The 25,805-nt window shown below is 46.9% G+C and overlaps 1 protein-coding gene across 4 annotated transcripts in view; it reads right to left on the bottom strand.

Annotated features, from left to right (window-relative positions):
* Nucleotides 1-25,805, bottom strand: part of S100PBP (S100P binding protein) — a 464,083-nt gene that overhangs the window by 227,556 nt on the left and 210,722 nt on the right. For all 4 annotated transcript variants that reach the window (XM_069223393.1, XM_069223397.1, XM_069223396.1 and 1 more), the window contains one exon: nucleotides 1,970-2,064. In XM_069223393.1, the coding sequence (XP_069079494.1) occupies nucleotides 1,970-2,064 (95 nt within the window). The remainder of the gene's footprint in view (nucleotides 1-1,969; nucleotides 2,065-25,805) is intronic.

Below are 25,805 nucleotides of genomic sequence, written 5' to 3'. Positions count from 1 at the left end.
TCTGCCCCCCTTGGTGGCAAATTGACCTAAAATCGGCCGATCTGCCCCCAAAGCGGGCAGAAATGGCCTAAATACAATTTGCCCCTCCAGGGGAGTGACCCTTGCCTAAGGGGTCGCTCCCCATCTGTAAAACAACAAAAATCCCCGGTGCCTAGTGAATTAAAATAGGCTGATCTGCCCCCCTGGGGGGCAGAAATGGCCTAAAATAAATTTGCCCCCCAGGGGAACGACCCTTGCCTAAGGGGTCGCTCCACTTACGTGAAATTTACAAACCAAAAAAAAAAAAAAATCCCTGTTGTCTAGTGGTTGATTGGCCTCATAAAAATAGGCCAATCTGCCCCCAAGGGGGGCAGAAATGGCCTAAATATAATTTCCCCCCTTGCCTAAGGGGTCGCTCCCCACACCTAAAACAAAAAGCGCTTCAGACCTGTTGTCTTCTATTCTGTGGGCTTGCCTTTCAAAAATCCCTTGATGTCAATGGTAAACGTTTTACGCTTGTCTCACCTTGGGACGGTTTTGTTACCGCCTTGCAGACTGACCGTTACAGGGATAATTGCACGAATGCAGATATATTTCAACGTGGGCAAACAACGTTTGTCTTTTTTGGGTCCCTCCTTCGTGCTCCATGGCAGCCATGGCCCTCAGAGCTACATGCTTTTGGTTCGTCCCTCATTGATGCTGCTAAGTTATGCCTTGGACACCAACCCTGTTACATGGATAACTGCACAATTGCCAATACGCTTTACTGTGAGCAAACTACTTTCTTATTTTGTCCCTCCCCTTCGCACTCCATGGCGCTTTCAAGTCTTACATAGCGGAAACTCAATCAGCAGTATTGGAGAGCTTTGCATGACTACCAGTTACTTCACACGAATGGCATCCATGGCGCTTTCAACTTTTACACAGCGCAATGGGCAGTATTGGAGCACTTTGCATGACTAAGTTACTTCACATTGTTTCCTTTGTTTTTCCTTCGGTTTGGTGGTGGCAATGGCGCTTTCAAGTTTTACACAGTGCAGTGGGCAGTACTGGAGCGTTTTGCCTGACTACCATTTACTTCACATTGATTCTTAGTTACCTCACGTCACAGTTACAGAGAGGACAGAGCATTCCGTTCGCACACAGCTTACCAAATGGCAGTATAAAGCTTAACTATAGTTAAGCACTTTAATTTTCTTCATCATTGTATAGTGCTGCGATACCCTATCCTTGACAACTCTGGCTTCAATATTTCTGATTAAAGGTTCCCTTTTGTCACGCATGGTCTTGCCGAGCTGCTTGCATAGTGGAATTATGTGGCAGGAAAGGACCAAAATATGAGGCAGGGTTGACCAATTTATGTGGCGAAAAAGTCAAATTATGCACTTAGAACGCTAATAGCTGTAACTCTCATAAATGTGAAACCTATTGCATATGCTTGTTTAGATTTGTCAGTCAACATGTGTTATACATGCTGTAATACTTTTATGTGTGACTGGGTGTGCTTAATCAGCTCTTAAAAAGGTAAATGTAAAGCCTTAAATGGGCTTAGACGGTACTTCTCTCAAATGGATAACCTCGATTCTTAACCCTCTCCTCCTGTATGTGAAAATAAAGTGCTGCAGAGTCCTACATGCAGTGGAGAATTATTCTGGTGTGTATTACTCTCAATGAAGACACTACGGTAAAGAAAATAGGGTTCTTATTGCCGCAAACAAAATGTACTACTAGACTTTAACTACTGTACCCTGAAGACACATTTTAAACACAGAAGGGGTGAACAAAAACATTAAAAAATGAGGAAGAAGCTAGAAAAACAGTTTTGGTAAAGGAAAATACAGGTTTACCAACTCAACCACTTAAGTGTGGCTCTTTTTTACGTATATGGCCACATATGATCAGGAGAAATGCAGTAACTCTCCGTGCAAGCTGTTTCTTCGCATTCTGGCACAAGCACTCTTCTTTTGCTACTGCCACAAGCATTCAATACCTCGTTTCTTTCTTTGGAATTGGAGCAACTTTTCCCAATTTCTTCGCAGTTGACAGCACCTTTGTCGAATCCTTTGATGAAACATGATTTTCCCCCTAAAGTCACAGCAGAGAAAAGAAAGTAGAATTAACCTTCAAAACAAATGCAGTGTGAATAATGTAACAGTGAAGATTACGTTATAGCTTCAACAGCAAGTGCTCCATACCAGGGGTCTTCAACATTTTCTGTTATAAAAGATAGTTAACGTCAATGAAAACCAACCCAAGCCACTAATATTAGTGTTTTAATAGTGACCATGTCAAACAAGATCAACTGAGTGACAGAATACTGAGGACAAAACTACTGCGGGACCAAAAAAATGTGGCAAAAATATCGAGGACCAAAATATCCAGAAGGTAGGTTCATAAGTAAGTACTGATTTGCTATTCTTAACTCCACGTGTATGCACTTTCACGAAATATGTATAAGGTCAAGGTTTATGTACAATGTGAAGTTAAATATAGTAAGCCTATGCTTACCTATGTAAACGTACGTTCACGATATTTTAGGCTGTGATATTTTAGCCACAACATTTTGCTCCCTCCCCCTATACTCTCTTTGGTATGGTGGATTACTAACAATTACATTAGTGGCCAACATATGCAAGATACAAGCAGTTATCAATCCTGTTCATCAGGTGTGGTTTTTAAGCAGTAATGTAAGAAAGGCTTGGTCAATGTTGCAGTCCTCTACGTGCGTAATACATAAAGCCTCACACCAAAATATTAGTTCTAAGTCTCACCAACACCACATGATTTGTCACTCACATAGCTTTACATTTCTGTTGTGGAAATTAAACACTTTTCTTCAAACATCAGCTGTCAGTTCTGAAAATAGACACATCCTCATCTCTGATACACAAGTTTTAATTTTGTTTTACATATATTCATTCAAACAAGCAAAAGCTTCTAAGTTAGTAGGCTGGGCTACACAGAGGACGGGGTCTTCAAGGTAACAGCAGAGCTAACCGTGAGTCATATCATACTTGTATAAGAAGCCTACTCTACACTAAAAAACAAGGAACAGGTGCTCTGGTCTGGAGAAGCAGGCAGTTCTTAAGAACACTACGAATGAAGTTACTTCTCTGCAATCCTAGTTCTGCTCCAAGGAAATCTTCTCTTAAAAAGAAAAGCACTGAATAGTCCAGCCTATGTGGGAGAGCTAGGAAGCATTTTCCAAACAACATTTCATCCTTTTTCAAGAAAAGTGAAATTTGGGATTGTTGGCCTACCTGTAGCAATGTTCAAGATTGCAGAAAATTGTTAAGAAACTATTTTAATGTGATAACCAGTGATAGCTGGTTATTTTTTAAATTGGCACTCTAATTATAGACAGCGAGCCTGATTACTTCTAGGAGTATTTGAGGGTTTTGCTTCAAAGGAAATTTTGAAGAAAAAAAAACAATGAGGTCAAAAGGGCCTTTTAAAGCATAATTTTCACGTACATTTCCTCAAAGACTCTAAAAGGCCACTCATTAAATATGCAAGTACTTTAATCATCTCAAGCAAATGAAATCCAACGCTCCCCAAGAGCTAGCAATATTTTTTCAAAACAGCCAGTGGGTGTTCAACCCCTGAGTACATCCAAAATAACTACATTGGACCAGCACCAGTATTCTTTTTCACCTTTTGGCAGTTATTAGACAGTACAACAGTGTTCTACAATTAGGTTACGGTTACAATATTCCTACATCCCTAATGTCAAGAATCACCCTATGGTGAGTCATATGCCAAGAATTACTTAATTTGCCATGATTGCCATTTATGCCAAGAACTACCCCAAAGAACGAGTTACCTACCTTCGGTAACAACTTTTCTGGTTGATACATTAGCTACCTGTGGATTCCTCACCTATTGAATACTCCCACTGCGCCAGCATCCAACGGAAATCTTCTTTCTAGTTTCTGCACGTCGACGAGGACGTCACAATTGCCCACGCGACGCCGTCTGACATCATACAGGCAATAAGAGGTCCTCGCCGACGTGCCGACGTCAGTACCAACATTTTTTACGTGCCTGAGACTAATAGGCCATTGAGACAAACAATCAAATAACATTGTTTAATAATATCGAAGATAAACACAACATTCCAACAATTCAAGATCTTTTTTTTTTTTTTAAATAAATAAATACATAAATAAATATATACAGTATATGTACAGGCCCCTAAGTACCAAGAGGAGCACATCCAAGAACAACTTGGTTAGACCAGACAGGCAACGGGGAGGTGGGTGGGACCGTGAGGAATCCACAGGTAGCTAATGTATCCACCAGAAAAGTCATTACCAAAGGTAACTAACTCGTTCTTCTGATGGATACAACTACCTGTGGATTCCTCACCTATTGAATAGAGTCCCAAAGCAGTACCGCACTCAGTGGAGGGTGCCTGAATAGTCAAACCAAGAAATCCTGCAGCACTGACCGTGTAAAATGGCCATTCCTCCTAACCTCAGAATCCAAGCAGTAATGCTTTGCAAAAGTGTGGAGGGATGACCAAGTTGCGGCCTTGCAGATGTCGACCACAGGAACACCCCTAGCCAAGGCCGAAGAGGCCGACTTAGCTCTGGTGGAATGAGCTCTTATACCATCAGGGGGTTCCTTCTTTGCTAAAGAGTAACACATTTTAATGCAAAGAATGACCCACCTGGAGAGTGTTCTCTTGTGGACTGCCCTTCCTCTAGTCTTTCCCACGTACCCGATGAAGAGCTGATCCTCCAGCCTGAAATCCTTCGTTCTGTCCACATAAAAGCTTAGCGCTCTCCTCGGGTCTAAGCGGTGTAGTCTTTCTTCTTCTTTCGAAGGATGAGGCGGAGGATAAAACGAGGAAAGAGTAATCGTTTGGGCCATATGAAAGGGTGAAACAACCTTCGGTAGGAAAGCAGCCTTGGTCCTCAACACCACCTTATCCCCATAAAAAGATGTGTAAGGAGGTTTAAAAGATAGAGCCTGCAGCTCACTCACTCTTCTTGCGGAAGTAATTGCAACAAGGAAAACAGTCTTTAGGACTAATAACCTTAAAGGGCAAGAATACATAGGCTCAAACGGTGAACCCATAAGAAAAGACAGAACTAGGTTTAGATCCCACTAAGGCATAATGAAAGGAGTGGGAGGAAATTTGTTAATGAGACCTTTTAAAAATCTAAGTACTATAGGGGATTTGAATAGAGAAGGTTGGTCCGGAAGACATAGAAAGGCTGACAGGGCAGATAAATATCCCTTAACTGTAGCCACTGCACAACCCCTCTGTGCCAGAGACAATGCAAAAGACAAGATATCTGATAAGTGAGCACGTAAGGGGTCAATTTGCCTCTCTCCACACCAATTCACGAATTTAGCCCACCTATTAGCATAGATAGATTTAGTGGAGTGTCGCCTGGCCGATAAGATAACATCCACTACATCAGGCGGGAGAGAAAAGGAACTCAGGTTGCCCCGTTCAATCTCCAGGCATGAAGGTGCAGGCTCTATAGGTGGGGGTGTAAAACCTGCCCCTGTGAGAGGAGGTCTGCCCTGACAGGGAGACGGAGCGGAGGGCATAGTGAGAGTTGGAGAAGGTCCGTGTACCATACCCTCATTGGCCAATCCGGAGCTGTTAAGATGACTTGGGCCTGGTCTTGGCGTATTTTCCTCAAAACTCGAGGAATCAAGGGTATGGGGGGAAACGCGTAAAGCAACTGGTCGCACCAAGTCATCTGAAACGCGTCCCCCAACGCTCCTTGTCCCGGATACTGGAGGCTGCAGAATAACGGGCAGTGCGAGTTCTCCTGAGTGGCAAACCGATCTATACGAGGAAACCCCCACATCTGGAAGATTAGACAGACTTGATCCGGATGGAGATGCCACTCGTGATCGGTTGAGAAATAGCGACTGAGACTGTCCGCACGCACGTTCAAGACTCCGGCCAGATGATTTGCTACCAAGCAAATCTGATGGTCCTTTGCCCAGGACCAAAGCCGTAGAGCTTCTCTGCAGAGAAGGTACGACCCTTCTCCTCCCTGCTTGTTTATATACCACATCGCAGTAGTATTGTCCTTCAGGACCTGAACCGACTGACCGCAAACGGATGGGAGGAAGGCCTTGAGTGCAAGACGTACAGCCCGCAACTCCAACAGATTTATATGAAACATCTGTTCTACTGGAGACCAAAGACCTTTGATCTCCAGGTCCCCCAGATGAGCTCCCCACCCTAGAGTGGAAGCATCCGTTATTACTGTGGCCACAGGTGGAGCTTTCGAGAACGGCCTTCCTCGGGAAAGATTGCCGTCCGCAATCCACCTTTTTAAATCCGTGGCAGCATCTCTGGAGATCCTCACCAAACCTTCGAGATCTCCTTTGTGTTGAGACCACTGCTTTCGGAGACACCACTGAAGAGCCCTCATGTGCCAGCAAGCGTGAGTGACCAGCAGTATGCAAGAAGCAAACAGACCGAGCAGGCGCAGGACCTTGAGGACCGGAATGACCGCTCCATTCGAAACATTGGAACCAACGCCTGAATGTCCTGAATCTGCTGAGGCGGAGGAAAGGCTTGATTCAATGTTGTATCCAGAACTGCCCCTATGAACAGGAGGCGCTGAGAGGGCTCTAGGTGAGATTTGGGCACATTCACTGAAAAACCCAGGTCGAACAACAACTGAGTTGTCGACTGAAGGTGATGCAACACAAGCTCCGGAGACTTGGCTTTGATCAACCAGTCGTCCAGATAAGGAAATACTGCTATCCCCTTCCTTTTGAGCTCTGCCACAACCACTGACATCACCTTTGTGAAGACTCGAGGTGCTGAAGTAAGACTAAACGGGAGGACCGCAAACTGATAGTGCTGCGACCCCACCACAAACCGGAGATACTTCCTGTGCGACTTGAGTATCGGGATATGAAAGTAAGCATCCTGCAAGTCGACAGACACCATCCAATCTCCATCGTTCAGCGCCAAAAGCACCTGAGCTAGGGTCAGCATCTTGAACTTTTCCTGTTTGAGGAACCAATTCAAGATCCTCAGGTCCAGGATTGGCCTCAACCGACCATCCTTCTTGGGGATCAGGAAGTATCTTGAGTAACAACCCTGACCCGTCTCCTGCTCTGGAACCAACTCCACCGCACCCTTTGAAAGGAGATCTTGAACCTCCTGTTCTAGTAACAGGAGATGCTCTTCTGAACAGTAGGGACGGCGGGGCGGGATGGGGGGCGGAAACTCCCGAAAGGGAAGGGCATAGCCTTTCCCCACAATGCTGGTGACCCAGGAGTCTGATGTTATGACCTCCCAATTGTGGAGAAGGTTCAATAACCTCCCCTCTACAGGAGTGGAGTGAGAAGGAATTGGTGGAAGTCTAAGGCTGCTTCCCATGCTGCACCCCTCCAGAGGAAGAGGCAGAGTGCTGCTGGGTGGTTCCTCTAGTCCGGACCCTACCCCTCCCTCTGTAAGATCTATAGGAGAGAGCAAAGGTGGGTTGATGCTGGAATCTCCCTCGAAAGGAGGAGGAGGAGGAACCACGACCAAATCCTCGAAACCTCCTAAAAAGTCTGGAGGAAGCAGAAGAGGCTTGCAAGCCTAAAGACTTGGCAGTTGCCCTACTCTCCTTGAACCTCTCTAGAACTGAATCAGCCTTGGAGCCGAAAAGTTTATCGCCATCAAAAGGAAGGTCCAAGAGGGTTGACTGTAATTCAGAAGAGAATCCAGAGCTACGAAGCCAGGCTTGCCTCCTTGTAGCTACAGCAGTACCCATAGCCCTGGCAACAGAGTCAGTCGTATCTAACCCAGATTGAATAACTTGGGTTGCCGCTGCTTGAGCATCAGAAACCAGGCTCATTAATTCTTGAGGCACCTCAGTATGAGTCGACTTTATTTCGCCCATCAGGGCGTAAATGTATCTCCCTAAAATACAGGTAGCATTAGTGGATTTCAAAGCCATGCTACATGACGAGAAAGCCTTCTTTGACGAAATGTCCATTTTCTTAGAGTCTCTATTTGAGGGCACAGCTGGAAACGATCCTGGAGCAGACCGGGCTGAGCATGAAGCCTGAACCACTAGGCTTTCAGGAGTTGGGTGCCTGGAGAGGAAGCCTGGGTCAGCAGGAGCCACTAGATATCTTCGAGCCACAGATCTATTCACCGCCGAAGATGACACCGGCTTCTTCCAGATTTCCATGATCGGATCCAACAAAGCCTCATTAAAAGGCAGAAGTGGCTCTGCAGTTGTTGAGGCAGGATGCAACACTTCCATTAAAATGTTTGGCTTAAGCTCAGACACCGGCAAAGGGAGGTCTAAAAAGTCAGCTGCCTTTCTGATGACCGAATGAAATGTTGCAGCCTCCTCCATATACTCTCCAGGTGATGACAAGTCCCATTCTGGAGAGGTGTCCAGACCACTAGCCGTGTCCAAGCCATGGAGATCTTCACGAGATTCCTCAATCTCCCCTTCCTCCAATGTCTGTCTCTGATATTCTTGTTCTTCAAGGAGGCGAAGAGCAAGCCTCCTCAAATGTAATCTCTCCTCTATCCTCGGCGTCGACATGTCGTCTGTTCCGGTGCCGGAACCACAGGTCTACTCAGCTTCGCTGGCTGAAATGCTGACGCCGTAGGCGCCGGCGCCGAGCCCACATTTCCCAAGGGAAGAAAGGGCATAAAGGGTGCTGGTCGTAACGGAGCCGGAGCACCCATATTGAAGGCCAAAGGGCCCGAAGGACCAGCCGGTCCACCACCTGGAGCCATCTGTTGAAAGATGCAGAACATCGCATTCAAGAATGCGGAAATATTGGCTCCAGGGGCCGGGAAAGCAGGGTACTGAGGAGCCTGGGTTGGAGGCGACATCGACGCCGATCCCGACGTCTGCAAAGCCGGAGAAAACTCTTGACACCGAGGCACCTTGAACACCGAAGGAGGATTCACAGGCAACGACAGCGAAGTCGGGGAAGTCTGAGATGCTAACGGCGTCTGCTGTTGGGGAGAGATGGTGGGACTAACTTCCCAAGTCTTCCGCCGTTGAGTCGAAGATGACCTCGATCGCGATCTCTCCCTACTCGACCGGCGTTGAGATTCTCAACGACGCCGGGAGTCCCTATGACGCCGATGCGACTTCGCTGAAGACGACTTGCAGTGATGTCTTTTCTCCTTTTTCTTTGACTTCGCCAAAAAGAGCTTGGCCTCACGCTCTTTTAAGGCCTTTGGATTCATTCGTTGACAAGAGTCACATTTGTCAACGTCGTGGCCGGAACTAAGACACCACCAACAGTCAGAATGTGGGTCCGTAACCGACATTTTGCCACCGCACTCGTTGCAGGGCTTGAATCCAGACTTTCTTTGCGACATTGTAAACTGTCTCAAAGCAAAATCAGCAAAAATAACTGTAACTACGTCGAGTAGTAACAGTAGCTCCCTCGAAGAATAACCGTAGTTTGAATGGCACGGAAAAAAGGGAACGGACGTCGGCACGTCGGTGAGGACCTCTTATTGCCTGTATGACGTCAGACGGCGTCGCGTGGGCAATTGTGACGTCCTCGTCGACGTGCAGAAGCTAGGAAGAAGATTTCCGTTGGATGCTGGCGCAGTGGGAGTATTCAATAGGTGAGGAATCCACAGGTAGTTGTATCCATCAGAATGTGCCAGTGCAAGAACTAGGCTATTGGAGTCCCATGTGCCAAGAATTACCCTAGTCATACACGCACATGCTTGCTTACTTACTTTCAGACACTCATTCTCACACACTCACACTTATTCACTCCCACTCACTTGCACTGAATATCACCCACTTCCTCTCACTTATTTCGCTTCCAAACAAGCTAAAACATTTACATACACACACAGCACATGAGATTTTCCATTTACATATGTTTCAGCTGTCTGTGCCAGGTCATTTCAGCTCCTCAGCTACGGACCTAGATAGACTCTAGAGGCAGGTTTACAGCTCCCTCCTTCCGCAAGTGCTAAAAAAAAGCGGCAGAAAGCCTGCACATGGTCCAGCATTCAGTTGCTTCCTTTTTCACCTCACCCTCTTCAACTCGTTACAGAGTTCAATGGTATGGTATGAGTGAGGCCACCCTCAATTGCCCCACTGAGCAATGACAAGAGGGGTGGGGGTCAGGTGACAGCATTCATTAAGTGCTACCCAGGGCAATTATACCGGGGTCTCTTACAGGTGATGCTACAATACGTTACAAATAGTTGGCACCTGAGCGTGGCAGGTCTCCGAAGCTAGTACTGCGTGTATGATCGCTAGCACCAGTGCTTCTATGCGCTTGAGCCCAGCATCAGTATAAACCACAGGAGGCACTGTAGCCCCAAAAGGACAAAGATCTACAACATTAACATGCTGAAATGTCCTATGAGGCATCATTAGAGATTATAACTCAGGAAAAATGCAATACATACCAAAAGAACAAGTTACTTACCTTCAGTAACGCTTTTTCTGGTGGATACAATAGCTACCTGTGGATTCCTCACCTTATGAATTCGTCCTTGCGCCAGCATCCGACGGAAAGTCTTCTTCCCAGCTGTCCACGTCGACGTCACAATTGCACGCCTCCACGTTACTCCGTCTGACGTCACCGTGCCAATAACAGGTCCTCGCCGGCGTGCTGACGTCAGTTTCACCCATTTTTACATGCCTGAGGCGAACAGGTGAGAACCGACCCACAATAACACCAATAGATGTATACATACAAAAAACCTTCACGATGCAACATAATCAAACACATCATTGACAAATGCGAGAAAAACATCCAAAATATACATATATATAAAATTCATATATAAAAATACCACACATCCTAGTGCAATCAGGCAGGCAACGGGAGGCGGGTGGGACTGTGAGGAATCCACAGCTAGCTATTGTATCCACCAGAAAAAGTGTTACCGAAGGTAAGTAACTTGTTCTTCTGATGGATACAAACTACCTGTGGATTCCTCACCTTATGAATAGAGTCCCAAAGCTGTACCGCACTCGGAGGAGGGTGCCTGCCCAATTACACTAAGAAATCCTGTAATACAGAATGCGCAAAATGGCTGTCCCTCCTAACCTCTGAATCCAAACAGTAATGTTTTGCGAAGGTATTGAGGGACGCCCAACCCCTTGCCAGGGCCGAAGTGGTTGACTTAGCCCTGGTGGAATGGGCTTGGATACCCTCCGGGGGAACTTTCTTGGCAAACGAGTAGCAAACCTTGATACAAAGAATGACCCACCTGGAGACAGGTTTTTTGTGGACTTCTCTGCCCTTTCGCTGTCCCACATATCCCAGGAACAGCTGATCCTCAAGGCGAAAGTCTTTCGTCCTCTCAATGTAAAAACTGAGAGCCCTTCTGGGGTCCAATCGATGGAGTGTCTCTTCCTCCTTTGAGGGGTGAGGAGGAGGGTAGAAGGATGGAAGGGTAATCGTTTGCCACATATGAAAAGAAGTGACAACTTTTGGCAGGAAAGCCGCCCTGGTTTTCAGTACCACTTTATCAGGGAAAAACAAGGTAAAAGGGGGTTTCACAGAAAGAGCTTGAAGCTCAGTAACCCGCATAGCTGAGGTTATTGCAACTAGAAAAACAGTCTTAAGAACTAACAACCATAACGAACAAGAGTGCATGGGCTCGAAAGGCGAACCCATCAAGTAAGTTAAAACAAGATTTAGATACCACTGAGGCATTTGAAAAGGCGTGGGTGGAAACACATTAAGCAAACCCTTTAGAAACCTATTTACAATAGGTGACTTAAACAGAGAGGGTTGATCCTGGAGGCAAAGAAAAGCTGATAGGGCAGCCAAATAACCCTTAACTGTAGCCACTGTACAACCATTCTTTGCTAGTTCTAAAGCGAATAATAAAATGTCAGAAAGGTGGGCCTTCAAGGGATCAATCTGTCTCTCCACACCAAACCACAAATTTTGCCCACCTTCCGGCATAAATGGTCTTAGTGGAGTGTCGCCTGGCCCATAAGATAACATCCACTACATCCGGTGGGAGAGAAAAGGAACTCCGGTTGCCCCGTTCAATCTCTAGGCATGAAGGTACAGGCTCTTGAGGTGAGGGTGTAGAACCTGCCCCTGCGAGATGAGGTCTGCCCTGTGAGGGAGACAGAGCGGTGGGCACAGTGAGAGTGGGAGACGGTCTGTGTACCACACCCTTCTTGGCAATCCGGAGCTATTAAGATGACTTAGGCCCGGTCTTGGAGAATCTTCCTCAGAACCCGAGGAGTCAAGGGTATGGGGGGAAAAGCGTAAAGCAACTGGCCGTACCAGGACATCTGTAACACGTCCCCCAATGCTTTCACCGGATACTGGAGGCTGCAGAATGTCGGGCAGTGCGCGTTCCCCCGAGTGGCAAACACATCTACCTGAGGAGATCCCCACATCTGAAAGATGTAAAGGACCAGGTCTGGATGGAGACGCCACTCGTGATCAGCTGAGAAGTGCCGACTGAGACTGTCCGCACGTACATTCAAGACTCCAGCCAAATGATTTGCCATCAAGCAAATCTGATGGTCCTGAGCCCAGGACCAGAGCCGCAGAGCCTCTCTGCAGAGAAGGTACGACCCTACTCCTCCCTGCTAGTTGATGTACCACATCGCGGTCGTGTTGTCCGTCAGTACTTGAACCGACCGACCGCGAAGGGAAGGGAGGAAGGCCTTGAGAGCCAGATGTATCGCTCGCAATTCTAACAGATTGATGTGAAACATCTATTCTGCTGGAGACCAATGACCTTTGATCTCCAGGTCCCCCAGATGAGCTCCCCACCCTAGAGTGGAAGCATCCGTTATAACTGTTGTCACCGGTGGTGGTGGCGAAAACGGCCTTCCTCGAGAAAGATTGCAGTCCACAGCCCACCACTGGAGATCCGCTGCAGCATCCCTGGAGATCTTTACAGATTCCTCGAGATCTCCTCTGTGTTGAGACCACTGCCAGCGGAGGAACCACTGAAGAGCCCTCATGTGCCAGCACGCATGAGTGACCAACAGAATGCAAGAAGCAAACAGACCGAGCAGGCGTAAGACCTTGAGGACCGGAACAACCGCTCCATTTCGAAACATTGGAATCAACGCCTGAATGTCCTGAAGAACAAGTTACTTACCTTTGGTAACGCTTCTTCTGGTGGATACACTAGCTACCTGGGGATTCCTCACCTAAAGAATGTTCCTCACACGCCAGCCCTCGACAGAAATGTTCTTCTAGCTCTGCACGTCGACGATGACGTCACAATTGCCGGACTCCCACGCAACGCCGTATGATGTCATCCAGGCAATAAGAGGTCCTCGTCGACGTGGAGACGTCAGTTATCACCATTTTTTTACGTGCCTTTGAGACGAACAGGAGATCTTTGACATTACAGATGTGATATGAGTACATCAAACAAACTTATATACCAACCTTTATTTCAATAATATGAAACGCAATCAATAGAAATAACCTACACAAAATATGTGTATAAATATATATATACATATCGACACGTTTCTATATATATATATATATACACATATATATATATATATATATATATATATATATATATATATATATATATATATATATATATATATATATATATATATAAATTGCATCATCATATACATATGTACAATACACAGGCACTCACCCAAGGAATTCGTGGTAAGACCAGTCAGGCAACGGGGAGGCTGGTGGGACCGTGAGGCATCCACAGGTAGCTAGTGTATCCACCAGAAAAGGCGTTACCAAAGGTAAGTAACTTGTTCTTCTGATGGATACAACTACCTGTGGATTCCTCACCTAAAGAATAGAGTCCCCAAGCAGTTTGCTCTCTGCACCCGGCCGCCCTTGTGCCGCTGAGGGTGTACTTTCTGTGCCTGCTTGTGTCCCCCCCGGTGCCCTACAAAACCCCCCTGGTCTGCCCCACGAGGACGCGGGTACTTAAATGCTGGCAGACTGGAACCGGGGCACCCCTGTTTCCATTGAAGCCTATCTGTTTTGGGCACCTCTTTGACCTCTGCACCTGACCGGCCCTGAGCCGCTGGTGTGGTGACTTTGGGGTTGCCTTGAACCCTCAACGGTGGGCTACCTTGGACCAAACTTTGAACCCTGTAAGTGTTTTACTTACCTGTGAACTTAACAATTACTTACCTCCCCCAGGAACTGTTGATTTCTGCACTGTGTCCACTTTTAAAATAGCTTATTGCCATTTTTGTCAAAACTGTACATGCTATTGTGATTATTCAAAGTTCCTAGAATACCTGAGTGAAATACCTTTCATTTGAAGTATTACTTGAAAATCTTGAACCTGTGGTTCTTAATATAAACTAAGAAAATATATTTTTCTATATTAAAACCTATTGGCCTGGAGTAAGTCTTTGAGTGTGTGTTCCTCATTTATTGCCTGTGTGTGTACAACAAATGCTTAACACTACCCTCTGATAAACCTACTGCTCGACTACACTATCACAAAATAGAGCATTAGAATTATCTCTGTTTGCCACTATCTTACCTCTAAGGGGAACCCCTGGACTCTATGCACACTATTTATTACTTTGAAATAGAATATACAGAGCCAACTTTCTACTTAGGACCAGAGCCGAACAGCTTCTCTGCAGAGAAGATACGACTCCACTCCTCCCTGCTAGTTTATATACCACATCGCAGTAGTATTGTCCGTCAGGACCTGAACCGGCTGACCGCGAAGGAAGAGAGGAAGGCCTTGAGAGCCAGACGTATCGCCCGCAGTTCCAACCGATTGATGTGAAACCTCTGTTCCACTGGAGACCAACAACCTCTTATCTCCAGGTCCCCCAGATGAGCTCCCCACCCTAGAGTGGAAGCATCCGTTACAACTGTGGCCACCAGCAGAGGTAGCGAAAACGGCCTTCCTTGCGACAGTTTGCCGACCGCAGCCCACCATTGAAGATCCTCTGCAGCGTCTCTGGAGATCCTGATCGAATCCTCAAGATCTCCTTTGTGCTGAAACCACTTCCTGTGGACGCACCACTGAAGGGCCCTCATGTGCCAGCGTGCATGAGTGACCAGCAGAATGCAAGAAGCGAACAGACCGAGCAGACGAAGGACCTTGAGGACTGGAACGACTGCTCCATTCATAAACATTGGAATCAACGCCTGAATGTCCAGAATCCGCTGCGGCGGAGGAAAGGCCCGATTCAATGTTGTGTCCAGTACCACCCCTATGAACAGGAGGTGTTGGAGAGGGCTCTAGGTGAGGTTTGGGCACGTTCACCGAAAAGCCCAGATCAAACAACAACTGAGTTGTCGACTGCAAGTGATGCCGCAAGAGCTCCGGAGACTTGGCCTTGATCAACCAATCGTCCAGATAAGGAAATACTGCTATCCCCTTTCTTCTGAGCTCCGCTGCAACCACCGCTATCACCTTTGTGAAAACTCGAGGTGCCGAAGTAAGACCAAACGGAAGGACCGCAAATTGATAGTGTTGCGACCCCACCACAAACCGGAGATACTTCCTGTGCGACTTGAGGATCGGAATATGGAAGTATGCATCCTGCAAGTCGACGGACACCATCCAATCTCCTTTGTTCAACGTCAAAAGAACCTGTGGCAGAGTCAGCATCTTGAACTTTTCCTGCTTGAGGAACCAATTCAAAATCCTCAGGTCCAGGATTGGCCTCAACTGACCATCCTTTTTGGGGATCAGGAAGTACCTTGAATAGCAGCCCTGACCCCTCTCCTGCTCTGGGACCAACTCCACTGCGCCTTTCGACAAAAGGGATAGCACCTCCTGTTGCAGTAACAGGAGATGGTCTTCCGAACAGAAGGCTGTGCGGGGAGGGACGGGAGGAGGAAACTCCCAAAAGGGAAGAGCATAACCTTTCCCCACAATATCGGTCACCCAGGAGTTTGATGGTATTGACTCCCACATGCAAAGAAAGTGAGATAGTCTCCCCCCCCTACAGGAGATGTGTGAACAGGGAGTGATGGAAAACTAAGGTTGCTTTCCCTGCTGCACCCCTCCGGAGGAAGAGGCAGAGTGCTGCTGGGCGGCCCCTCTAGCGCGTACTCTACCCCTGCCCCTGAAGGATCTATAATGGAGAGCTCCTGAAGATTGCTGTCCTGCTGCATGGAGCCTGCCACGAAAGGAAGTTCCACGACCAAATCCTCTAAACCTCCTGAATGACCTTAAAGAAGAGGAGGTGGCTGCTTGCAGTCCCAAGGATCTTGCCGTGGCTCTACTCTCCTTAAACCGCTCCAAGGCACAGTCGGCTTTCGATCCAAAAATGTTGTCTCCATCAAATGGCAGGTCAAGCAGTGTGGTCTGAACATCAGGAGAGAACCCTGACGATCGCAGCCAGGCATGCTGCCTCGTCGCTATGGACGTGCCCATAGTCCTGGCCACCAAGTCCAAGGTGTCCAGCCCAGATTGAATCACCTGGGTCGCCGCCGCCTGAGCGTCCGACAAAAGGTTCTGCACCTCATTAGACAATCCAGGGTGCCCCTTAGCCTCATCCATAAGGGCATAAATGTATTGTCCCAAAATGCAAGTAGCATTCGTGGATTTCAAAGCCATGCTACGTGACGTGAAGGCCTTTTTAGCTGACTGGTCCATTCTCTTCGACTCCCTGTCAGCGGGAACTCCTGGTAACGATCTAGGGGCAGAACGAGAGGAACACGAAGCTTGTACAACCAAACTCTCCAGAGTCGGGTGCTTGGACAAAAACGCCGGATCACCTGGGGCCACTCGATATCGTCTCACCACTGACCTGTTCACAGCAGTCGAAGTCACCGGCTTCTTCCACACTTCCCTAATGGGGTCCATAGGAGCCTCATTGAATGGAAGAAGCGGCTCCGCAACAGTTGATGCTGGATGCAACACCTCAGTAAGGATGTTGGTCTTAACATCTGCCGCTGGAAGAGGAAGGTCTAAAAAGTCTGCTGCTTTCCGTACCACAGCATGAAAAGAGGCAGCCTCTTCTGTATACTCCCCCGGAGAAGCCAAGTCCCACTCCGGGGAATTGTCTAGACCACTTGCCATATCCAAACCTTGCAGGTCCCCTGGCGGCTCCATGATCTCCACTTCCTCCAAGTACTGCTTCTCATATTCCTGCTCCTCCAGCAGCCTCAGAGCCAACCTTCTGGAGCGGAGCCTGGACTTGATCCCCAGTGTCGATCCTCAGAGTCCTCCGACGCCGGATCCCTGGGCGCCACAGGCATCTTTAAGGTAGATTGGATCCGTGGTGAATCCATCGGTGCCGGGACAGTGGACATTGGCCTCACCGGTCTTCTGGGCGATGCCATAGGCATTGGCGCTGAAGCAGTACTTCCCGAAGGAAGAAAGGGTATGAAGGGCGTTGGACTGTAAGAAGCCGGAACACCCATGTCGAAGGCCAAAGGACCTTGATGATGCTGCTTCTTCTTCTTGGACCGAGCAAGAAACAACTTGGCTTCCCGTTCTTTCAGGGCCTTTGCATTCATGCGTTGACATGAACCACACGCCTCGACTTCGTGGTCAGAACTAAGACACCACAAGCAATTGTCATGTGGGTCTGTGACAGACATCCGACCTCCGCACTGCTTACAGGGTTTAAAACCCGACTTCCTTGGCTGCGACATTGTTACACCGAAGTGAAACTGTAGCTCCCTGGTAGCCTTGAAGAAAAAAACGTTACTCAAAGGCACGGAAAAAAGGGAACTGATGTCTGCACGAAGACGAGGACCTCGTATTGCCTGGATGACGTCATACGGCATCACGTGGGAGTCGGGCAATTGTGATGTCATCGTCGACGTACAGAGCTAGAAGAAGATTTCTGTTGAGGGCTGGCGCGTGGGGAAAATTCTTTAGGTGAGGAATCCACAGGTAGTTGTATCCATCAGAATCCGCTGAGGCGGAGGATAGGCTTGATTCAATGTTGTGTCCAGTACTGCCCCTATGAACAGGAGACGTTGAGAGGGCTCCAGGTGAGATTTGAGCACGTTTACCGAAAAGCCCAGATCAAACAACAACTGGGTTGTCATCTGCAGGTGATGCAGCATGAGCTCTGGAGACTTGGCTTTTATCAACCAATCGTCCAGGTAAGGGAATACTGCTATTCCCTTCCTCCTGAGACTTGCTGCAACCACCGCCATCACCTTCGTGAGACTAGAGGTGCGGAAGTAAGCCCAAACGGAAGGACCGCAAATTGATAGTGTTGCGCTCCTACCACAAACCGGAGATACTTCCTAGGCGACTTGAGTATAGGGATATGAAAGTACGCATCTTGCAAGTCGACAGACACCATCCAATCCTCTTCACCCAACGCCAGAAGTACCTGCGCTAGAGTCAGCATTTTGAATTTCGCCTGCTTGAGGAACCAATTCAAAATCCTCAGGTCCATGATTGGTCTCAAACGACCGCCCTTCTTGGGGATCAGGAAATACCATAAATAACTGTCCTGACCCCTTTCCTGCTCTGGAACCAACTCCACCGAAGAGGATCCTGTTCCCCGTGCGGTGGGACTCCTGTGCGTGCTGCCTGGTCTTCTGATGGCTCTCTGAGTTGCTGACAGCCCCCTCTGACTTCCCACCCTGGATAGAGTCCACCAGGTCTCCCCTGGTCCCAGGCAGCGCCATTTTCCGCTAACCGCGAGCTTTGCGTGTGCCAAGGATTGTTGTCGGACTCCAGCGACGCAAACCAGACTACAGTCATTCATCCGGCGTGGGACATCACCTGCACCAACCAGGAACCCGCAACCCGTCTTTTTAGGTGCAGTACTGACTGTTGTTCTTCACCGGTGATTCCTCTTTTGCACCTTCATCCGGGTTAGGAGGGGCTCCTGTTCTCCATGGACTCTTCTGTGCTTCTTGGACTTGGTCCCCTTCTTCCACAAGTCTTCAAGTCGAGGAATCCATCATTGGTGTCTTGCAGTCTCTTCTGGTTCTTGCATTATCTCCTTTCTCATGTTCTTCTGTGTTCTAGGAAAGTTACTGTGATCTACTCCTGCTTTCCTGGGCTCTGGGGTGGGTTCTATTAATTACCGTTGTTTTTTTTCTATTGTATTTCTTACATTTGTGTCACCAAAATAAAGTACCTTTATTTTTGTAACACTGAGTATTTTCTTTCATGTGTGTGAGTACTGTGTGACTACAGTGGTATTGCATGAGCTTTGCATGTCTCCTAGTTAGGCCTTGGCTGCTCATCCACACTACCTCTAGATAGTCTGGCTTGTAGACACGGACTACATTTCACTAATAAGGGATAACTGGACCTGGTATAAGGTTTAAGTACCTTAAGTACCCACTACAAACCAAGCCTGCCTCCTACAATGACCTCATGGATCCTTCCTTTAATGGCCTTTGATCGTCTCCTATGGCTCCAACAGCGTTTTCTGGGATCTCAACATCTTTCTTCAGTGTCAGTGGGAATGGTGACTTCTCTCATGATCTTCCTCTGTAATCTTTTTTTTTTTAGAGGAAATATGCAGAGAGGTTTCTTGTCTCTTTGCCTTCTTTCGTTCCTCTTCTGCCCTCATGTTTTCAAGAATACTTCCTAGGAAAATGCCTTCTCAGTCCTTTAGACTTATTTTATTTTTTGTTTTTACACAAATGTCACAACCTAAGACAGAGTGAGAGAGAGGCAGATAAACGTTATGCACATCAGTCACTGCTTTCTTTCTCCCACAAGAAGAGCACTCCTATTCAGCGATAGCATTGTGACAAAATTCAGTCAAAAACTGTTTCACAGAAGAGGTGTAAAACATTGAGTGAAGGTCAAAGAATCAAAATCCTTTCTAGAAATTAGTTATTCTGAGGTAAAACCTTAGTAGTGTTCTTGGGATCCTTGCCACAGGAGCCAGATAAAAAAATTAAAAACACTTGAGTGGGCGAGGCAACTGCCAGTACTACTCATGCTAGGCAGGGGACCGTACCAGATTTTGAAAGCGATAGCCTTTCAGTCTATAATAAATGTAAGCCTATAGGCTGCATTTAACATCCACATTCTTCATCTTATAGTGCCACTGTGCTACGTTTTCTATTGAACGATGCTACAATGCAGTTTTTTTTTTTATCTGAGTTTTAACACAGCATTCAAGAACGCCTGTTTGCAGTCTTCTGTTCAACAGATCCAAAATTCATGGATAAAGACATTCCTTGATGCTGTTTCCATGAGAATGTACTTTTTAATTGTGTCCTGGGGTCTGTGTAAATAGAAAATTATTCAAGTGTTTATGACTTCAATGAAAATGCTAACGATACAGAATGGTATAGTCAACTATGGTACCTCAGGACTATAGATAAACTGATTAAGTACATAAAGCAGATGGGGAGCTGAGGACTCCTTTTTCCTGTCCCTCTTATCCTTAGAAATCAAAGAGCTGTCCTGGCCTAGATACCTAAGAGTCTTACGTATTGCCCCAGACAAACTGTCGCACTTGCCATCCTGACACCCAAACCTGGCAAACTGAAAAAGTGTAGCTCAAGAACAGACATTCAGACGGATAGTTCTTTTAGCACAATCTCATTATCAGAGTGGGTGGATTGAGTAACGCGGGTTTTAATCAGTTGATAATGGAGGATACGTGCTAAAGCACAGCAGCTTCTGGATGTTGGCTGGTCCAATACTTTTGACATCTTAAAAATCAATTAACAGACAAACCAGAAAAACTCCCTCTTTGAATAATAAAACGTTGTCTGTGCACCCCTAAACTAACCAACTGCCCTAGGCTGGGAAATGTTCGATTTTTAAGAAACAATATGAAGCAGGAAGGCTTTTCTGAAGTAGACTCAGAAGGGCTCAGTGGGACACAGACTAAGTGTGGTAGAAATCCAAAGTATGGTGGCCCCTGGAGGTGGAAGAGTGGTGTTTATAGTGCTTTCGATTGGTCAACGGCTTAAATTATGAAGCTTCGGCCCACCCACATCCCCTCCCCCCACGTGCAAGTGTTAAGCATTGTTTTGATATTTGTGCAGGTCACGGTTTACCCATTCATAACTTTTTTCATAAAAAGTATCCAAATCAAATTTGGGTATATTTACCTCATGTTGAGTATCCAAAAAGGATCCATGCTTTATGAATTCCCCTAGAAGGAAGTGAAATATACCCAAAGTGTAGCAAAAAAAGTAGCTAGTTCTCCAGCCTTGGTATTTGTCATAGATTCATATGCTTGAACCATTCATTCTCGGTCAGGCTGGGAATTCCCACCATAATGATAGGGAATGACTCGGGCGTGTCAATCTATAAAAGGTAAAATGCTTGTTTTTTTTTTATTAAATAGGGGTGGGGGGGTGTTGTGTAAGAAAGTATCTTTTTTTATAAAAGTGGCACTATTTAAAGGTTTGCTGTGCTAGGATAACTTTCTTCCGAGCCTTCAGGACCATACAGAGTTGGAAAAAACAACCATTTGCTCCTGTTTTTGAGGTTTCTACCTACTTGCAGTTTGTTGGAGAATAAACGTGTGAAGTGTGGAAAACCTCATTTCTGAAAGAGGTGTAGATCACTATTGGTTTTTCCCAGTGAAATTAATCAATGAAATAAAAATAAAATCAATAATCGTGAAAAGGAAAAAACATAAATAAGTGACGTCATCTATCATTTGTGGCCCCGATGGCAGTCCTACAAATGTAAGACATACTTACTTCTAGTCCTGGTTCTGCATCATAGGACTTCGTTGATTATATAAACATTAGAATCATTCTTTAATTGTTCAACATAGGAACATGTTGCTGAGCACTTCTGCTGGATTATGGACAATTTAAAAGACGTTATGCGGAAAAGTGTTACAGGATCCCGGAATGGAGAAGGGAATTATTCTGAAGTATATGACGATTAATGAAGCTCCTAAATTACAAAACAGATCATTATGTTCCTCAGGCAATACCTACAGGCAACTACAAAGGACAATGATATTCACTGAGAAAGTCATTGTATACTGACCAAACATCAATGTATACAGTAAAATCCAATAAATGAAAAATATGCATGAAGGAAAGCTATACTTTTTTTCAAAAATGCCCAAGAGTATGAGTTTAGGAATAGTGGTTATTTGTGCAATTGAATTTTCAGCAAATACGACATGAAATAAACAATGTGCCATCAGTTGTCTCATATTGAAATCACACATTACAGCTGTAATAGGTTTTTAATGCCTGTCTATACCACAACGGCAACATCTTCACTCCCTCCTCCCCTAGTACACCTCCATGTTAAACAGTATGTTGAACTAGGTCAGTATTCGACGGTAGATGAGCTGTTAGGGGTGCCCAAATGTCTCTAGGACGCAAAGGCATCGGCATAGGTCTCCAAATGTCTTTACAATAAATCATGTCCATCAACCAGTGTTTGTGGTTAGGTGTCGAAGGCTTTCCCCATTGAATTACCACTTGTTGTTTTGCTAGTAACATCACTGTCACAAACTTGCGGCTTGAAGCTTCTTGATCAGGCCTAGCAGGCACATCAGTGGGAAGGGGTGCAGTCCATTGAGTCCAGCGTCATGCATTTAAGGTCCTGCATATGTATGCAAAACTGCTGGACCAAGCCACATCTCCTGGCAAGAAGCATAAAGTTTGCATCTGGTGTCCCACATCTCATGCATTGTGCATTATCCCGCAACTCATGGCTGAAGAACCTAGAAGGGGTATCGTACATTTGCTGCAAATATTTGAAGTTGATTATTCATAAATTGCAGGTAGACGTTAGCATCCCCAGCAGTGTACAGCAGAATTCCCAGCCTTCTAATGGTAATGGTGCATCTAGGGTAGTGCTCCGTCGGGAGAAAGGGCCTGTCACCCTGAGCCGCATTATAGAGTTTAGTAACTAGGTGTCAGCGTGTGGGACTGGAGGGTAAGATTTGTAGGGAGCGGAGTGTGGGGTGTTTTCCCCGGAACTCGGGGTATAATTCGCTCACAGCTGATCTAAGACGATAGAATGTGAATGTAAAGAGTGATGACTCATTCTGTGTGGATGTAAGGTCCACGAAGAAAATAAATTGCCATTCGGGGATCACACTCATCGTCTCCAACCCCGCTTTCTTGAGAAGAGCGAGTGCTCCTTCTTCCTGAGTGACTGCTAGGGCTGGATGATGGCATAGGGAGAGCACAGGAGCTTAAAGATTAAGTGTTTGGGGTTGCACCCAAAGTGACTGCCAAGCCGCCGTGATGCAGTGTAGTGTGTTAATTTCCGTGCGTGACACATCTGTACGCCTATGTGGCGAAACAGACCTTAGCAGAGAGAGGTGCACGCCCTCTGCCTCAATTGCCAGGTGAGGTGTGTATGAGCGAGGGTGGTAAATCGGGCGTGCCAAAACCTCCCTAGGCAAACAGCAGTGTCAATGTTCCAGTTAATACAGGGTTGCCTGCCATCCCATGTCAGCGTTTTCATGTGCTTGTGCACCGTTTTACAAAGGGGCTGAGGGAGCGATATAGGAACGTTATTAAGAAGGTAAAGAAACCGTGAGAGTATGATTATCATTATTACTACTCTATCAGCTTGGAGCAGAGGCATTCCGGATCATATAGCCACCTGATCCTCCAATTCCAATACCACCCTGCCGTAATTTTTGCAAAGGACCAGGTCTGGGCGTCTGTTATCCACATCTTCAAGTAGTTGGCAGGGTCTGTGCTCCATTATAATAGATATTCTAACATGCGGTTTCGTGCTGGGTGTCAGAGGTAGTAACACTGATTTCGCCTAATTTATTCCCAGACCGGAGTGCCTTTCAAAACGAATATATTCCCAGAGGAGTGGCACCAAGTGCAATGTGGGATTGCGGACATAGAGAATCACATCGTCCGCTTAGAGACATATGCCAAACGGTCTCAGTTGAAATCACAGGGCACACTCCGCGTCTGTCAGATCACGCACGCTAGCAGTTCAAGGGCTAGTGTGAAAAGAATTAAGGAAGGGGGGCATCCCCGTCTCGTACCTCAGCGTGTAGGCAGCAATTCTAATGTGTGCCTGTTAATACGCACTCTAGCCACCAGGCCCGTGTACAATAGGCGCTCCCGACCTTCAATAAAGTTTTTGGTATCCCCATACGGCTCAGGAGAGGGAACATATAAGCCCACTCGATCAAATCAAAGGCTTTAGCAGCATCTAACAATACCACCACCACCACCAGGTTGGGTCTCAGTGGTTGTAATAGTGCAAATATCGTGCGCAGGTTGTGTGTTGCAGAACAAGGCTGGATAAAACCTGATTGGTCTGCGAGAATCAGGTTTGTCAGTAGTGTCTGATGTCTGCTGGTTAAGATTTTCGCATCTATTTGGAGTCAGAGGGCAAAATGATGTACAATATTGAGGGTTTTTTGCAGGTATTCAGCAAAAAGGTCCGCAAACTCTATGAAGAGTTTACTTGTTAGGTCATCTTGACCTGGTGGCTTGCCGTTAGGGAGTGTACAACTAGCCTCTCGCATCTCCGCCGCCGCTATGGGTTGAGTTTAGTATTTTCGTTGTCCTAGTGCCAGCCACAATAGGGCACCGTTGCCACGGTACGTGCTTGCCTCTTCCATGGACGATCCGCGAGCTGAAAATAGATGTGTGGAAAAATCTAAGAAGGCAGACAGAACCGCAGGTGTTTCATATTTATCCTCATATGGACCAGTGGGTTTAACCAGATGGTTCTGACCCCAGGTGGTTTTCAACCTGTTAGCCACATTACAGCTAGGGCGTCTTCCCTCCCCATAAGCTCGTGACGTGCTGTGGAGATATGTAGCGCAGTTCCCTCTCCGCCATGTCATTATAGTTTGTAATTTGTTCTCTAATGTGGGCTAGGGCGTTGGAACAGGGATTGTTTTCATAATCTCGTTCTAATGTCTGATGCCTTTTCTCTATATGGTGTAATTGTGTGCGGATCTGGCGCAAAGAACACACCTCAGAAAATATGTCTGCCCTCAAAATCACCACCCGCGAACACCACCAGCTGATCCGCTCCACCAAAAGAGCATCCTTCAAAGAGAGACTGGACAAGCACACCGACAACAGCAAAGAACTCTTCAACATCGTCAAAGAGCTCTCCAACCCCAACCCCAGCTCCAACTCCATCACACCCTCACAAGAACTCTGCAACTCCCTCGCTACCTTCTTCCATCGAAAGATCACGACCTACACGACAGCTTCAGACCACTGATACCGCCGACCACCACGGAACTCATAGCCCCAACCATCACCCTCAACGCCTGGACACCCATCAGCTCCGAAGAGACTAGAACCACCATGAACACCATCCACTCCAGCGCCCCCTCAGACCCTTGCCCACATCACATCTTCAACAAAGCCGACGCCATCATCGCCCCCTATCTCCAGAGCATCATCAACAGCTCGTTTGCATCTGCCACCTTCCCCAAGAGCTGGAAACACGCGGAAGTCAACGCTCTCCTGAAAAAACCTACGGCGGACCCCAACGTCCTGAAGAACTTCCGCCCCATCTCGCTCCTCCCATTCCCGGCCAAGGTCATCGAGAAGGCCGTCAACAAACAACTGACCAACTTCCTCGAAGACAACAACCTGCTCGACCCCTCCCAGTCTGGCTTTCGGGCCAACCACAGCACGGAAACCGCCCTCATCGCAGTCTCCGACGACATCAGAACCCTGCTGGACAACGGAGAAACAACCGCCCTCATCCTCCTTGACCTCTCGGCTGCCTTCGACACCGTCTGCCACCGCACCCTAATAACCCGCCTCCGCTCTACCGGTATCCAAGGACATGCCCTGGACTGGATCATCTCTTTCCTCTCGGACAGATCCCAAAGAGTCTACCTCCCGCCCTTCCGCTCAGAACCCACCGAGATCATCTGCGGCGTCCCACAAGGCTCCTCACTAAGCCCTACTCTCTTCAATGTCTACATGAGCCCCCTCGCCGAAATCGCTCGCAAACACATCAACATCATCTCCTACGCCCAGCTGATACTCTCCCTCACCAAAGA

Source organism: Pleurodeles waltl, chromosome 3_1 (assembly GCF_031143425.1).
Source record: "Pleurodeles waltl isolate 20211129_DDA chromosome 3_1, aPleWal1.hap1.20221129, whole genome shotgun sequence".
Taxonomy (NCBI): Eukaryota; Metazoa; Chordata; class Amphibia; order Caudata; family Salamandridae; genus Pleurodeles; species Pleurodeles waltl.
This window is presented reverse-complemented; position numbering and strand designations above follow the sequence as displayed.